The sequence below is a fragment of the Microcaecilia unicolor genome, chromosome 1 (genome assembly GCF_901765095.1).
Source record: "Microcaecilia unicolor chromosome 1, aMicUni1.1, whole genome shotgun sequence".
NCBI lineage: Eukaryota > Metazoa > Chordata > Amphibia > Gymnophiona > Siphonopidae > Microcaecilia > Microcaecilia unicolor.
The window spans coordinates 105,448,715-105,465,159 of NC_044031.1; the positions used below are offsets into that span (position 1 = coordinate 105,448,715).

General features: G+C 38.5%; 1 protein-coding gene across 1 annotated transcript in view; it reads right to left on the reverse strand.

Annotated features, from left to right (window-relative positions):
• The window catches only part of GAD2 (glutamate decarboxylase 2), a 164,180-nt gene that overhangs the window by 44,116 nt on the left and 103,619 nt on the right, over positions 1 to 16,445 (reverse strand). Inside the window, exons 9-11 of the mRNA XM_030189918.1 lie at positions 13,665 to 13,719; positions 9,980 to 10,096; positions 281 to 345 (exon numbers count right to left, since the gene is read on the reverse strand). Of these exons, the coding sequence (XP_030045778.1) occupies positions 281 to 345; positions 9,980 to 10,096; positions 13,665 to 13,719 (237 nt within the window). The remainder of the gene's footprint in view (positions 1 to 280; positions 346 to 9,979; positions 10,097 to 13,664; positions 13,720 to 16,445) is intronic.

A 16,445-nucleotide genomic window follows, 5' to 3' on the forward strand; every position in this document is an offset into this window, starting at 1 on the left:
TTAATCTGTGTTGTTATAGAGTAATAAGGACATGTGCCTAATGTGGGCAGGTACATTTGCACCAAATTTCATTTCCGGACATAAGCGCTATTCTATAAACTGCATCTAACTTTAAACATGGATTATAGAATTGTGCTTTTTTTGGCATTGATTTTGTTTTGCACCATATGTAGAATCTAGTCCTGCATCTGGTACACAAACACAGCTCTACAGAAAGATTATTTAACATGTGCACTGCTATATCTGACTGGTATCAAATAATAAATCATTCTTTACTTACCTATCAGCACCATTTAATTTCCATCTGTGCTTCCTAGACATCAACAGTCCACCACCCCACGCTGCCTGAGGAGAAAGATAAATCAAATTTCAAAACAGAGCAGCCTGCATGTACTAAATTGGTTATTGAAATTCTCCTGTCCTTTTGAAAATATTTCTAATGAAATGTGTCCCTGTATAGAGGAAGTTTCCATTTTCATGGAAAGAAGTGACGTTTTTGAAAGCGGCATTGCGTATGGGACATTCTGGGGCAAATGTAAACAGCTTCTCTTGAATAAATATCTAAAGCAAATCACACCAGAATCCTGTGTTTGGTCTTCAGTCAACATTTATACTTCTGACACATTTATGTGAGCAGAGAGGTAATTTTGAGAACTATTGATCTAAAAGTATAAATGTCTAAATATAAAAAGAGAAAGAAAGAAAACAATATGCTTGGCGATGTTGAAGGTCAATGCAAACGATGAAGAGTGGCAATGCAACAGATTAGTAAAATAATAACTATGGATGCCCTTCTGTAAATTGAACTGCCTGGTTGAGTACTGAACACAGCTCAGGACAACTATCCATAGGGTCAAAACGAGTCAATTTTCAGTCAATGACATGTTGTAACAACAGCAACAGCAACAAGCAAACATGTCTTCCCTAAAGTTTACTATCTTAAAGCTCAAACAGCTAGCACATGTCCAACAGCACGCTAACACTTCAAAACACAAATTTAGGCTTGTGATAAATATAGCTTAATTTTGTAGTTCAGAAGACCTCAGTTTTAAGGAGTCATGGGGCACTCAATGGTTTTTAGCCTCCATTCTCCTATCGTCACCAGCCTTCATAGATTTTTTTAATTTTTAGTTTTATAAGTTTTTGAATTTAAATTTTTGTTCATTCATTCAAAAACGTATTTATTTATTTGTTTGTTGCATTTGTATCCCACATTTTCCCACCTATTTGCAGGCTCAATGTAGCTGACATTATGCCTTAATGGCGATCAGCATTTCTGGAATGAGAAATACAAAGTGGTATTGCATTAAAGTTCCTAAGTGACAGAGTAAATTAAGCAGTCAAGTACAGAGAGTTTATTTCCGGAATGAGAAATAAAGTGGTATTGCGTTAAAGTTCATTAGTGACAAAGTAAATGAAGCAGTCAAGTGTAGAGTTTGGTTTTGTCCAGTTCTGGTATAAGTTTCGTTGTCTGGTATTTAGGATGGATCATTGTGGTATGCCTTTTTGAAGAGTGGAGGCTAAAAGCCATTGAGTGCCCCATGACTCCATAAAACTAAGGTCTTCTGAACAACAAAATTAAGCTATATTTATCACAAGCTTAAATTTGTATTCCCTAAAATTTAGGCAGCTGGCTACTAGAGGGAGGGCTCTAGAAACTGGAGAGGAGAGAATTTAACTGTGGAGGAGTGGCCTAGTGGTTAAGGTGTTGGACTTTGGTCCTGAGGAACTGAGTTCAATTCCCACTTCAGGCACAGGCAGCTCCTTGTGACTCTGGGCAAGTCACTTAACCCTCCATTGCCCCATGTAAGCCGCATTGAGCCTGCCATGAGTGGGACAGCATGGGGTACAAATATAAATATTGAGACTTGTAGTATTAAAAGAATGCAGCCTGCAAGATGTAAAAAAAGTCAGTTAGAAAGAAGATGGTGCCAGGAAGCTGAGAGATGAGCAAAGCAGAGAAAACAGCCAGTAAAACAACAACCTGATTGAACAGGGCCAGTAGAACCCAAAAGCTATCAAACTGGTAGTGAATCTCCAACTGAGCAATCTGTGACAATGAACTGCTCAACTATAGGAGCAAGAGTTTTTCTCATTTTATGGATTTCTATTATCTTGTATTTAATCTTCAGATGCTAAACTGGACTGCCCTGGTGGCTTAGGCCAGGAATGAATATCTTCAGTTCCTGAAGGTCACATGTGAATTAGCTTTGCAGGATATCCATAATGAATATGCTTCACAATCCAAACCTGGGCTAACAACCTCAACAATGACTAATTTTACATAACTCAACAAGTCATTGTACTACAAGATTATAAATACAAATACAATTTTATTAGTATAACATTTCCAAAACCACCCTTAAAACCTTATTGAATCGCTAATCGATTGGTAAGAATACCCGCTATAACATCGACCATGCAGTCAAAAATTTGAAAAACACAGAAAATAACAGACTATATAGTCAGTCCATAATCACAAAGATCATTTCACACAATAAATTTCTTTGTTCTTCACGGAAAGAATTTCATTTATCTGCATAGAGTAACCTCACTGTCACTCTATAGAGTTCTCGTAGAAACCTTGACTGAAATGTCTCTTGTGCTTAAACAGCTGTAACATTTACATCAGCGTCACTCTTCTGAATTCACACTACATGATTATAAGCACATTCAACAACAGTGTCTGGCCTACACAGTGGAAATGACACAGCATTGAAATGAGTAAGGAACAATTGGCCTGACAGTTGGACTCTAATGATTTATATATCTTACAGCAGATAGGACACAAATAGCTGGAGTTACAGGATATCGAATATTTAAGAACTCTACTTCTTTTTGAATGACAAACCACTCTTTATACCAGAATCTACAATCTTGCCAATTCTTTCATGTACAGTTAAGAGTGGGACCACCATCAATTTGGTATAAATATCTTGTCATTTTTTTATTTATTTATTTATTTATGCAATTTTTTTTATACATCCAAAGCAAAGCTTTGTCAAAAAACATCAATTATTAACAAAAGAAATCAAATAATGGGAATACTCCCAGGAAATAAATTTCTATAATCACATAGTCCTCAATATAGGAGGAGACTGTACATATAAACCTAATAAGAGGTTAGGTAATATATAGGCAACAAGTTAAAAAAAAAGAAAAAGAAGGCGTCTAGGTATTTAACATCAAACAATATAAGTCCGTAATAGAAACTCTCATGGTGGTTTAGGATTTCTTGCATTTAAAAATGATCGGAGCTGAACCGGATCAAAAAAGTGGTATATCTCAGTCTCATAGAAGACTACACATTTACAAGGAAAACGTAGCTGAAATTTCGCTCCCAATTGAACAGTCTCTTGTCTCATTATCAAGAATTTCTTTCGCCTTTCTTGTGTGGCCCTTGACACATCCGGGAAGATTTGAATCCTTTCACCGATAAAGGTAACCATTGAAGTTTGCCTCAAATATAACCTTAGCAAGGATTCTTTATCAGCAAAAAACACAAATGATACCAAAAGTGTAAATCTAAATTCAGCTTCTTCCTGTGATTGTTCTAATAGAGCTGACACATCAAGACTCTCAGAGGGTTGAATTTTCTGCGGTGTAGTTTTCACAGGAAGGAAATAGATCTTTTGCACAGGAGGAAGATTATTTTCTGAATATTTAAATACTTCTACCAGAAACTTATGAAACAAATCTTTTGGTGAGGTGTATTTAAGAGAGGGAAAATTTAACAATCTCAAGTTTGAGCACCTACTTCGATTTTCTAGATTCTCAATCTTTCTTTGCATCAGGTCCACATTTTGAAGTATTTTAGTCTCTTGATCTTTTATCTGAGTTATCGAAAGATCACATTGTTGTAAGTTCTTCTTTTGAGTAGACAATTCAGTTTGAAGATTTTCAATTTTCAAAGAGTTAGTATTCTATAGCACACCATAGAGATTCTAATGTAACATTCGATGGCTTCTCCAAAGATTGCAGAGTCACGGGTGGGATAGGCTGGTCAGCAAAACTTTGCTGAGCCACAGAAATTTGCTCCATGAAGTTGTCTGTAATTCTGCTTTCCTTGGGAGTACTTTCCAGATTCAATCTATAGCGGGGAATCCCCGCTATTGGCAGCGCCATTTCTCCAGAGGAGTTCTCCCTCCCCAACTCCGCAGCCGCTTTCTCAGGCCGAAGGGCGGGACTTCCTCCGGGATTGCTTCCTGCCCCTTGAATCTGCAACGGACTACGAGGGCTTAGCGAAAGTTCGCTATCCAGGCCCGGACTCCTCTCGGTCTCGGGCAGCGGAGCGCCCGATGATGATACTGGAACAGTGAAGGCAGTTATTGGAGGTTGCCTACGGGTCAGGTCAGTGGAGGCTAGGGAGATTCCTCCTCGCACTTTCCCTTTCCGTTTAGGCACAGCAATAAAAAAGAAAAAAGACGATTCAAAGGGAAAAACTCTCCAGATCTGACTTCAGCGTCCTATCCAGACGCCATCTTGAAACAGTCTCCTCTCAATATCTTGTCATTTAATTGTTATTTTATCTCATTCTGAATAGGCATGTGCCTACTCTCTGGAATTGGCTTTGTTCGGTTTTGCGATCAGAACCAACCCTGTTAAAATTTAAGGGAGATGGGGAGCAAATTTCCCAGTGACGATGTATCTGCAATGTTATTGTCTTTGTTATTCTTTTTTTTGTTATTTATTGATTATGTGGGCATATATCTTTTCAATCTTTTATGGAGTTCTTTTAATTTTGCGTTTTATGATTGGTATTTATTGTAAACTGCTGCACTCAATTAAGGCTAAGTAGTATATGAAGTTTTAAGTTAACAAAATTAAAACAAATCTTCCTTTTGAGAATAACAATAGCACCCTTTTGTCAGCACATTTTAGAGCTATACTTTCATCCTTTTGTAAATCCTAAATAGCATCCAAATATTTTCTATCAAAGTTGTAACGTATCTTATTCCTTTTTTGTTCAAGCACACAAATCTCTTTTAAAGTTATTTTGTTTTAATAAGCTGTGATCAAAGGGTTGTGCAAGCCAGGAGGAACCCATCTAGAGTCCCTCTTGACTAGAGAAATAATCCATAATCTTTAAATTTCCCATAAATTTTAAATGGCCAACCCGTATTATAAGCTGGCATTGGAATATAAGTAAGTCCTTCTCTAAGACCTTTTCCTTGGTTGCAGGGAAAGGTCTATGGGACAAGTTGACAACAGTGTCCATTAGCTGAACAGGGGTCTTCTGATCTGACCTCTCTCTCTGTCATTAGAATCCATGATCTTTTCTGCATTGATTGTGGACGCTATGGAGCTCTCCTTGTTCAGGACCTCTTCCAAATTTCTTCCATGCAAGACACCTTTCTAATAATGTTTTGAGATTTATTTATTTATTTGTTACATTTGTATCCCACATGCTCCCACCTATTTGTAGGCTCAATGTGGCTTACATAGGACCGGCGAGGCCTTTCAAGCTCTGGTGTGAATAAATACTGGGTGATGTAGTGGTAAGATCAAGTTCATGTGGCACAGCCACATTAGGGAATCGGAGAACGGAAGAGTTGTGTTATGTCCATTACGAGATGGTGGGGTTAAGTAGAATGGGGCAGAGGGATCTAAGTGATCACCTGAATCACTTTTTTATTTTTTTAGTCCTTTCAAGATTGGGACTAAACACATTATCCATTTTTTCTTTTTGTTCTAGTGAGATCTACTATCCTATGTTGTATGGATTGCTTATTTCTTTGTATTCTTTCCAAGAATATAGAGATCCATTTTTATAATCACGCTTTTGAATTTTGCAAATTTCATCTGTTTCACTTCTCTTGAACTTATCTAATTGTTTATTGTAATCCTTTAATAACACATCAAAGAATAAACCCTTTTCCTTCAGAACCTCTAACTCTATCCAATAGTTCCTTAATCTGTAGATGTGCGAATAAAAAAAATCGAAAAGTCCTAGAGTACTTATTGAGTATTTCTTCCCAGCATTTAAGGACATCAGCATAATGGCTGGAGGAGTGGCCTAATGATTAGTGCAGTAGGTTGCAGATGTGGAGAACCAGGTTCGATTCCTGTTGCTGTCTAATGGTCAGCAGTAGGTTGAGATCCTGGGGAACCAGGTTTAATTCCCTCTGCAGCTCCATGTGACTCTGGGCAAGTCAGTCACTTAGCCCTCCATTGCCCCAGGCACAATATAATACTGGATTGTGAATCCATTAGGGACAGTACCAATACCTGAGAAAGGAAATCATAAACTGCTTAGATCTAGGTAGTATATAAATACTGAAAAATAAATAAATCCCCAAACTTTTAATACTTTATATGCTACTTTGTATTAACTTGAGGTTCAGCATAATTTTGGTTATTTAGGGGTTCTTTTACTAAGCTGCAGTAAAAGTGGGCCTGCGCTAGCATCAGCGTGTATTTTTCATGCGCACTGAGGTCTCCTTTTACCACAGCTGTATTTTTTCTTAGGATAAGAAATGGCCATGTGGTAAGTGACCCATTTGCCGCGCAACCATTCGAGGGGGGGAGAGGCACTTACCACCACCCATTGAGGCCAAGCGGTGGTGCTGCCCATTACCATCAGGTAAGCACTGGAACTATAAAAATAGAAAGTATTTTTGTAGTGCCGGAAAAGGTGCGCGCTGGGGATGGGAACTACTGCTGGGCTCCTGCGGTAGCCTGGTGGTAGTTCCAGCTTGGAACGCGGCAAGCCTGTTGCTGCTCACCAACCCTTTAGTAAAAGGGCCCTTCATTTATGCAATATATATCATATAAACCTTATGTCTGTCACTTTTATGTTTTAGTTATAGTTTTACCCCGATGAAGATATATCTAAACATTATCATAGAACATGGAGTAGAGGAGTGACCTAGTGGTTAGAGTACTGGTCTTGAAATCCAGAGGTGGCTGGCTCAAATCCCACTGATGCTCCTTGTGATTTTGGGCAAGTCACTTAACCCTCCATTGCCTCAGGTACAAACTTAGATTGTGAGCCCTCCAGGGACAGAGAAATATCCAGTGTACCTGAATGTAACTCACCTTTAGCTACTACTGAAAAAGGTGTGAGCAAAAATCCAATTAAATAAATAGAAATATTATGGCAGATAAAGGCCAAATGGCCCATCCAGTCTGCCCATCCTCCATAACCCTTAACTCCTCCTTTTCCTAAGGGATCCCAAATGCTTGGCCCATGCTTTCTTAAACTCTAACACAATCATCTTCTCTACAACCTCCACCATGAGGCCATTCCACGCTTCCCCCACCCTTTCCATAAATGAATGTTGTGTTGAGTTAGACTAATAAAATTGGATTTGGAGTTTTTGTCAGTGGTGATCTGGTTTCTTCTGGGATCCTCTGGCTTGTTCCAGTTCTGGTGTGAATCCCCACCCCTTCTTGCTTGGCCTAAATTCCCACGACTAGGGCTCTAGGCATATTCTATAAACCGTGCCTAAGATTAGGCAAGGTTTTTAGAATATGCCTAGGTGGAAATGTTTTCTGCACTGATTTTTCAGGCGTCATATATAGAATTGGGTCCATTGTGTACAATTCTGGTCACTACATCTCAAAAAAGAGATAGTTGAATCAGAAACGATACAGAGAAGGGTGACCAAAATGATAAAGGGGATAGAAAAACTAAGGCTTGTCTATGAGGAAAAGCTAAAAGGTGCAAGGACTAAAGGGTTTGTAATGATATTACTAGGTAGTACATTTAGAACAAATCCAAGAAAATATTTCTTCACTGAACATCTTAAGTAGAAAGGTGTGGTAGCCGTGTTAGTCCACTCTTAAAGGTTATCAATAGAAATCAAACAAAATAAAACATGGAAAAGAAAATAAGATGATACCTTTTTTATTGGACATAACGTAATACATTTCTTGATAATGTATTAAGTTATGTATTAATGTATTAAGTATCAAGAAATGTATTAAGTTATGTCCAATAAAAAAGGTATCATCTTATTTTCTTTTCCATGTTTTATTTTGTTTGATTTCTATTGATAACCTTCACTGAACATATAATTAAGCTCTGGAATTCATTGTCAGAGAATGGGATAAGCAGTTAGCATAGCAGGGTTTAAAAAAAATTAGACAAGTTTCTGTAACAAAAGTCTATAAACCATTTTTAAGGTGGTCTTGGAGAAATCCACTGCTTATTACTATGTTAAGCAACATGAAATCTATTTTACTCTTTTGAGAACCTGCCAGGTACTTATGACCTGGATTGGGCACTATTGGAAACAGAATACTGGGCTTGATGGACCTTAAGTCTGTCCTAGTACAGCAAGACTTATGTACTATCTCATGAATATTCATTATCTACTTTCTCAATGTAACCACTCTCAAATTTTAACTACACACTATTTTTTATTCAAATACTTTCAATTCAATTACAAAATCATCTACATAAAAATTCTGAATCCTTACTTACATTCACACCTTCAGACACTCCTATCTACCAAGCTGTGTTAGGTTATAGCACCTATATACTATCTATTTATTACCCTTAGATCTTAATGTCCAGTAATAATATACAATATCAACCTATTTTGCATTGGGCTAATCAAGGTTTTTTTTGTAACATCAACTTGCTGTGCTGTAACCATAATGTGCCATAACAATATACAAAAGTCCTCTTTTCCTTTTTTTCATATGGTTGAACAAAAAGAATTTTTTGCTTCAGTTCTTGCCTTTAACTATGTGGTCTTATTTTGCGCCACAACGTTCCCAGCTTCTAATAAAACTCAGTTCCAACACATATCAACTGTGCATGTATCTTATCTGTTTTTCCATTTGTTCTTCTGATTACTCTCCTCGAGTCTCCTCTCCTTGGCTTCAAGACCTCGCACTGGAGGTATGAGTCCAAACAACTACAACACCATACACAATTTTGTTTCGCTGTATTGTTATGACAGGGGTTATGACTTAAACTTTTTTTTACACTTTTTTTTAACCCTAGACGCCTGGTTGCCATTTTCTCCTTTACTCAGTGAGGGTTCCTCCAGGACCTGGCAGAATATATCATTAAGAACATGTGTAAGTGTCTACGCATGTCCAACGTGCACCAAAATGGAGTTACCACCCGGCTACCAGAGAGGGTCAAACAGTATACACCAAATAGCAAACAGAAAAAAACACAACTGGGCCTTCAAGACTGGGATAACAGGAGTCCTTTATTAGTAAATGACCCGACATGGGCTGCTTTCGGCGCATACAACGCCTGCCTCATGGATCCAAGTATAGAGTCAGGGTGGGGAGCTCCGTGGGAGCAGATGTCAGGTTTAGTTTATAATACTCCACCAAGAAAAGAACAGTGGCTCCTGTGGAACGTTGTCAGTATAACATCAAAAACTCTATACTTAGACCCCTGAGGCAGGCGTTGTATACGCTGAAACACGGTCTGTGTCGGGTCATTTACTAATACAAGACTCCTGTTATCCCAGTCTTGAAGGCCCAGCTGTGCTTTTTTCTGGTTACTACCCGGCTACCATATGGCTCTTGTGGCAATTTCATTTTTGGCACACATCCAATACGTGCGTCCAAAAAATAATTTTTATTTTTGGACACGCACCAAGTGGCATTTGACGTGCACAGTTCATTACTGCCTGGTTACCGCATGAGACTACCAGTAGGTCAATGGCTGGCAGTAAGGTCTCTGACCGAAAATGGACGCAAGGCAATTTTTATTTTGCCGCACGTCCATTCTTGGCAAAAATTTTTAAATAGGCATTTTTTACAGGTGTGCTGAAAAATAATTCTGCGCATGCCTAAAACACGCGTCTACACTACAGCAGGCCATTTTTCAGCGCAACTTTGTAAAAGGGCCCCACTGTGTCTGTGAATTCATGACTCATCTCTGGGAAGATAAGGCTCTACTTGAAAAATGAACATGCTGTGTTACACTATGACATTTGATGAGTTTGGAATGTCATGCTATGCACTGGACAACTTTGGATGTATCTTTTTAAAAAACCATACTTACATCGACATGCATCCAGATCTTGTATTTCTTGCAAACATCAGCAATAGCTATGAGAGGATCAAATGCGCCATAGACTGTGGTCCCTGCAGTGGCACTTACGAAGAAAGGAACAAATCCCTAAAGATTTGGAAACAAAAAAGGAAAGAAATTCTGAAAGACATCTTTTTGCCAAATTTTGAGCCACGACAGATCCAAATACACCACATAGCTTTCAACGAAACTATTTTACAAATATTTTCTTAGGGAAACCATTCATATTCACAGGGGTAAATGCTTTTGAAAGCTATCTTTCCTAAGGCATAATTACAGCATATTTATTTATTAAAAAAAAATTATATACCATCTATAACTAGCTGGTTTCCTTAAAAACATTCATAATCAATCACAATACAGAAACATTACTCAGCATCAAACAGCAGACTCAAGTATAATTACCAACATACAGAAACAAACAGTTTTGTTTTCAAAAGTTTTTTAAACTGCTTAAGGTCAGAGCATCGACAAAGCTGGCCAGATAGTTCATTCCCCAAGGCGATTCCAGCTGACACAAAATCTGAAGCTCTAGTATCAGAATATCGCAATTCCATTACTGCATCAACAGAAATATGCATAGTAGATTCTGATCTTAACATATCTGTTTTCTATCCACCGGCTAACCTGTCTGAATACATTAGAAGGTTAGTAGTTCATCTCAGTTTTCACATATTTTTCATGCAAGGCATGCCATAGCAAAGAACTTTGTAAATTCATTGTTCTTTTAACATAGACCATATGGTTCTTTTGGTTTCTGAAGTAATTTTGATTGTGGTTATCTAAAATGTTGACTGCAAACTAAACATTTTCATAGCTCACAAAATGTTAGTGGAATTCAGGTTTTATACCTGTCTAATAATATTGGAGTTTTGGTCTGTAGGTGGCAGCAAATTTCCAAGAGTGTTAAACTATTCTGAACTAAGGAGATAAGATTTAGATTGCATATCTCCAGTCTTAAAATATTATTGCATTCTATATTTTATGAAGAATTTTATTTTTCTGAATTCATTTGAGGAAAACATCGAAAATACACGACCTGAAATATGTATTAATATTTTAAAGGGTCCCTCTCTTTATTCTGTCAGCAGAAAATCATTTTGCTTCCTTTCTCTGTACTGTTACTAGCTGAAAAAAATCCTTATTAGAGATGAGGCATTTTGGGCAGCTTCTACAAAGCAGTGGTACCTGTTCCACCACTTTGCCTTGCACCAATCCAGTACTACCGCTTGGCTCCTGCCTGCCCTCAACACATGCCATTTCTGGCGCAACAGAAGCCTGCGTTGGGCTTACTGCTGCTTAGTAAAAGGAACTCTTGGTGTGTACCTAGATCCTACACTATTACTGTAACATTGTAAAGCCATTTTTGCTGTCTAACTGTTCTAGGGAAATGCCTTTATGTCTTCATTCTTTTTCTTCTATCGATCAAAAATAAAGGAAAAACAAAACAAAACAATATCCTCCCTGTTTACAAAGCTGTGCTAGTGGCTGCTGGTGTGGTAATGCTAACACAGCTGTATCGGCATTGCCACATGACTTTGTAAACAGGGGAGTAAACAATAAGCTTCTGGTGAATAAGGACCGCTAAGTGTATCTGAGATTTTGGAATCATCCATGGAAGATCTAGAGCTACTTTGCTTGTTTCCTTTGTTTTTCATCAGGATAAGGATGCTATTTGGAAGCTTAATTTTAGGGCTCATTATGCTCATTTCTAGGGAGAAAAAATTTAGGTTTTTTTGGATGTGTCTAAAGCGTCACAGCTTACGAGGAAACAATTTTTGGATTTGCACCGACATGTAATTTCTTTAGGGGCCACCTATCAAGATTTCCTTGTAAATGTATAATTTCCTTTCAAAATTATAAATGTTTTTTATGAGGTGTCTCAATTAAGATCTTTTCTTGAGGGTAAAGGTGTTACCATCTGATTCACTGAATCTTCTAGCTAGGCACATTTGTTTTAGTTATTTTAGGTCCTAACATAATGTAATGAGGATTACTCTGTTTCCTTTATTTAATTGATAATGCTAGCTTCCTATGGCCTTTTTTTGATTCTTGTCTCCCCTTATAGTGGACTGTGATCTTATAATACTTTCAACTTGTAATTTTTGTATTGGATAATTACCTGTTAACTATTTCCTCCTTTTAGAAAGCTGCGCTAGCGGCTGCTGGTGCAGTAATGTCGACATAGCCCATTCAAAGCGCGGCTTTGTAAAAGGAGGAGTATATGTTTCCTACTGATGTAGTGATCGTAAAAATTTAATTAAAAAACCCAACCCGAACAAAAAAAACCCCAAAATTAAAGAGGAAATGCTGTTCTTTTTCATTATAAAAGTTGATTTTTTTTTTTGGTTTACAATTTTGTGATTTCTCCAGGAAACAACATTAGGAAACTTCAGCTTTGAAAAGGAAGTTACCATAAATTAAATTGCTGAATGTGTAGTTCAAGTCATGGAAAAATATGATACAAGTTATGAAAGGTCAAGTTTGTACATCTTATTCAGAAATGTATGAACAAAAGCCAGAAAATGCGGATTATATTGATCACTTTATACAACAATCAGTGACAAGACTTTTCTAGTCCTACTATCTGCAACTCTTTTTCAAAATTTTGTCAATCTAATAATGCTAAAAAAGGGGATTGAATGAGTGTTGAAGTGATGTGAGCTAGACCAAGGGTCTACATTAGCCTGATTTCATATGAAGTCAAGGTTTCTGTCATCTGGGTCAGAACTATCACTGCAATAACTGAGCTGAGTTGGAAGGTGTAGCACTGTAGGCCAGCAGAAGCTGGATCCCACCGAACTGGAAACCCAAACAGGTAGGAAGAAATTGAAGGGTAATCCTCACCCCCCAAACTCCCATAACTGGGTTGCATGTAGAATCTAAAATTAAATCTGAGAAAGCACATAGACTAGCAGGATAATTATTTTTAATGGATTACATAGAAAACAAAACAAATTTTAAAAAGCTTTGGTATCAGACTATAGGGCCCTTTCACTAAGCCATGGTAGGTCTACTGTGGGCCTACTTTGTAGTAAATGGGCACTACCATGAGATGTGATGAGGTGTTCCTCAGTAGTCTGTGCAGTAGCTGTGGGACAACACACAAGGGTGGAAGCAAAACCAAGTCCAAATGACCAGCCCAAACAGGAAGTAAGAGCGCCAAAACAAGTTTATAGGGATAAACTTGTTCTGATACTCTTACTTCCTGTTTGGGCTGGTCATTTGGACTCGGTTTTGCTTCCATGCTTGTGTGTTGTGCTTGCTTCTTTGTGGAAGGCGTAGATCTTCGTCTTTTGCTTTCCAGCAGCTGTGGGAGCCGTGTCTGGGGGTGGAGAGTAGGTGGGCCTGCACTAATCGGGTAGTGCAGGCACATTACTGTGCGCTACCCAATTAGCACAGAGTAGCACAGAAGTCCTAACTGCCTCCTAAATAGGTGGCGGTAAGGGCTCCCAGTGGTAATGGTCATGAGCTAATGGGGAAATTAGTGCGTGGCCATTAAAAAAAACCCAACCACAGCCATTTTTCTGCCATGCTAGAAAGTGGCCAGAGCGCGCAGCAAACCCATGCACTAACCACAGTGTTGGCCATTTTCAAGGGTGCCTTAGTAAAAAAGACCCCTTTAATCAGTGCAATAAAACAGAAACAATCTTACCTTTTGCTTAACTTCAATAATTCTTCTTTCAAGGTCAGATGGGATCATTCTTCCCCTGTAGATGAAGATAAAAGTAATGGTTTTCTTATCAATGAAGTTCATGTTAGTCCCTTGCTACCTACTTAGGTAATTTCTTTCAAAGTAATTAACAGCTTGATCACTTTTATCACTCAGCTATTAATAATGACCCTGTTCCTAGAAATACTGCTTTAATATATATATATATATATATATATATATATATATATATATATATACTAGTGAAAAAGGCCCGTTTCTGGAGCAAATGAAACGGGCGTTAGCAAGGTTTTCCTCCCCAACCCCCCCTCCCTACCCCTTCGTCGTTGTGAAGCCACTGACACCATTGCTCCGCACCTCGTCAACGCACCTTCATCACCTTCTTTGTTCTGAAGCCACTGACGCCATTGCTCTGCCCTCGATGTGTGACGCCATTGCTCTGCCCTCGACGTCATCACGTTTGACGCGAGGGTGGGGCCCAGAGACTTGGTGATTTCGGTGGCTTCACCACCATGAACCCTTCATGAAGGAAGTGACGTCAGTGGCTTGGCTTCAGTGACGTCAGTGTCTTCAGAACGTTGAGGGTGAGTTTTATTATATAGATATATGTCATTTTGCTCTATGGAAATGAACATCTATTGCAGTTGCTTCACATGTTCATGTAGGGGGGAAGATTATCAATGTGAGCTACTGTCAAGATGTGTTATTTTACTGTCAACCCCAGTTATTAGTAACTAGGTTGCACTGTGTAAATTGGGACTTGTGCTAAAAAAGCACGAGTTAGTGGTAAACAACACATCTTGATGGTAGCCCACGTTGATAACTTCCCCCTAAATTGCATTCAGTGACATTCAGTAGCACTTAACCTGGAGTTTCTCCTGCTTGCTTAAATCACTTTAAACATTAAACCCCTGTGTTTCTATGTAACCCCTCGATCATCTGACTCTTGTTTCATTCTGATAGTCTAAGTGCTTGATTATCTTCTTAAAATAGTGATATTACCCAAAATATATTAAAAAAATAATTTTAGACTGAAATTAAACATAGGAAGGACACTTTCAAAGTTATTCACTTGGGCAATTTTTACAAATAAGTTGTCTAATTAAAAGCTACACTATCTCAGGGGGTCCTTTTACAAAGCCGCAGTAAAAGGTGGCCTGCGGTAGTATGGGAACGTCTTTTAGGCGCATGCCGTGCCATTTTTTGCCATGGCTGGGAAAAAGGCTATTTTTTAATGGGCCGGGAAATGGGCCTGTGATAATATTAAAACTAGCACATGCCTATTTATGGCCTGAGTCCTTCCCGCCACCCATTGACCTAGCGGTACTCATGTGGTACTCATGCGCTACCCACGTGGTAACCATGCAGCATGCATCAATGTGGGCACATTGCTGGTTACCGCCAGGAACGCCCCGTGGTAGAAAATAAAAAAATATTTTCTACCACGGGATTTGGCGCAAGCCAAACTTGGAATTACTGCCTGGTGCATACGCTAACCTTGTGGTTGTGCCGATTAGGCATGTGTTACCCTCACATTAGCCTTTCTGCGCTTTTGTAAAAGTGCCTCTCAGTGCATTAACATTTTGACATGTTCACAGGGCCATGTTTTGGATGCCACATGTGACTTGTATTTTCAGGTCTTCACACATTATTACCCATAGAAAATCTACCTATCTTTGTATAAAATCTACAGGACCTTTGTAAAGCCTAGCAAGTTTCAAAGTGATAGTATGGGTATATTTTCTTTTTGGAAATTGGTGCAGTCTGTAGGTAATAAATACCCATGGCTTTGCCCCAAAGTGGACAGTTGAAAAATTGTACTGAAGTGCAATAAGACTCTTACCCCGGATTCTATATATCGCGCTAAACAGCGAGTCCTACACTATTTTGGATAGTGTTCTTGTCAAGACTGTTTTCCAGTATTTACAATTACCTATACTCCTCAGTGATCTTTTGAAACAGACCCCTGATGAAGGCTTTATTACTGAAACACAGTGCTGTGTCGGGTCTTGAAGAATAAAGGTTTCATTTACTTTATTCATCGTCTTGCTGTTGTTTCATGGGAAAGCCCTGTTGGTTACACTACTCCTTTTTCTTGTACTTTTGATGTAGTGGAATATAGTCCTCCACTTTCGCGGTGTCCCTCCTCTGCTGTTCAAAAATACTATCCTGGAAGCCCAGAGCAGACATATTCTATGTATTAAAAAAGGAGGAAGGAAGGGCAAATGATAGCCTGCATGGTTAAAAAGTGAGGTGAAGGAAGCTATAGGAGCTAAAGGAAAATCCTTCAGAAAATGGAAGAAGGATCCGACTAAGAGTAATAGGAAACGGCATAATGAATGGCAAGTCAAATGCAAAGCGCTGATAAGGAAGGCAAAGAGAGACTTTGAAAAGAAGATTGTGTTGGAGGCAAAAACATAGAATAATACCTTTTTTTAGGTATATCATTGGCAAGAAGCCAACAAAAGAATCAGTTGGACTGCTAGATGGCTGAGGGATAAAGGGGCAATCAGGGAAGACAAAGCTATAGCAGAGAGATTAAATGAATTCTTTGCTTCAGTCTTCACTGAGGAAGATGTAGGAGAGATACTGGTGCCAAAAACGGTATTCAGTGCTGACGAGTCAGAGAAACAAATCTCTGTAAACATGGAAGATGTAAAGGAGCAATTTGAAAGTAGCAAATCACCTGGACCAGATGGTATATATCCCAGAGTACTGATAGAATTGAAACATGAACTTGCAGAGCTATTGTTGGTAATATGT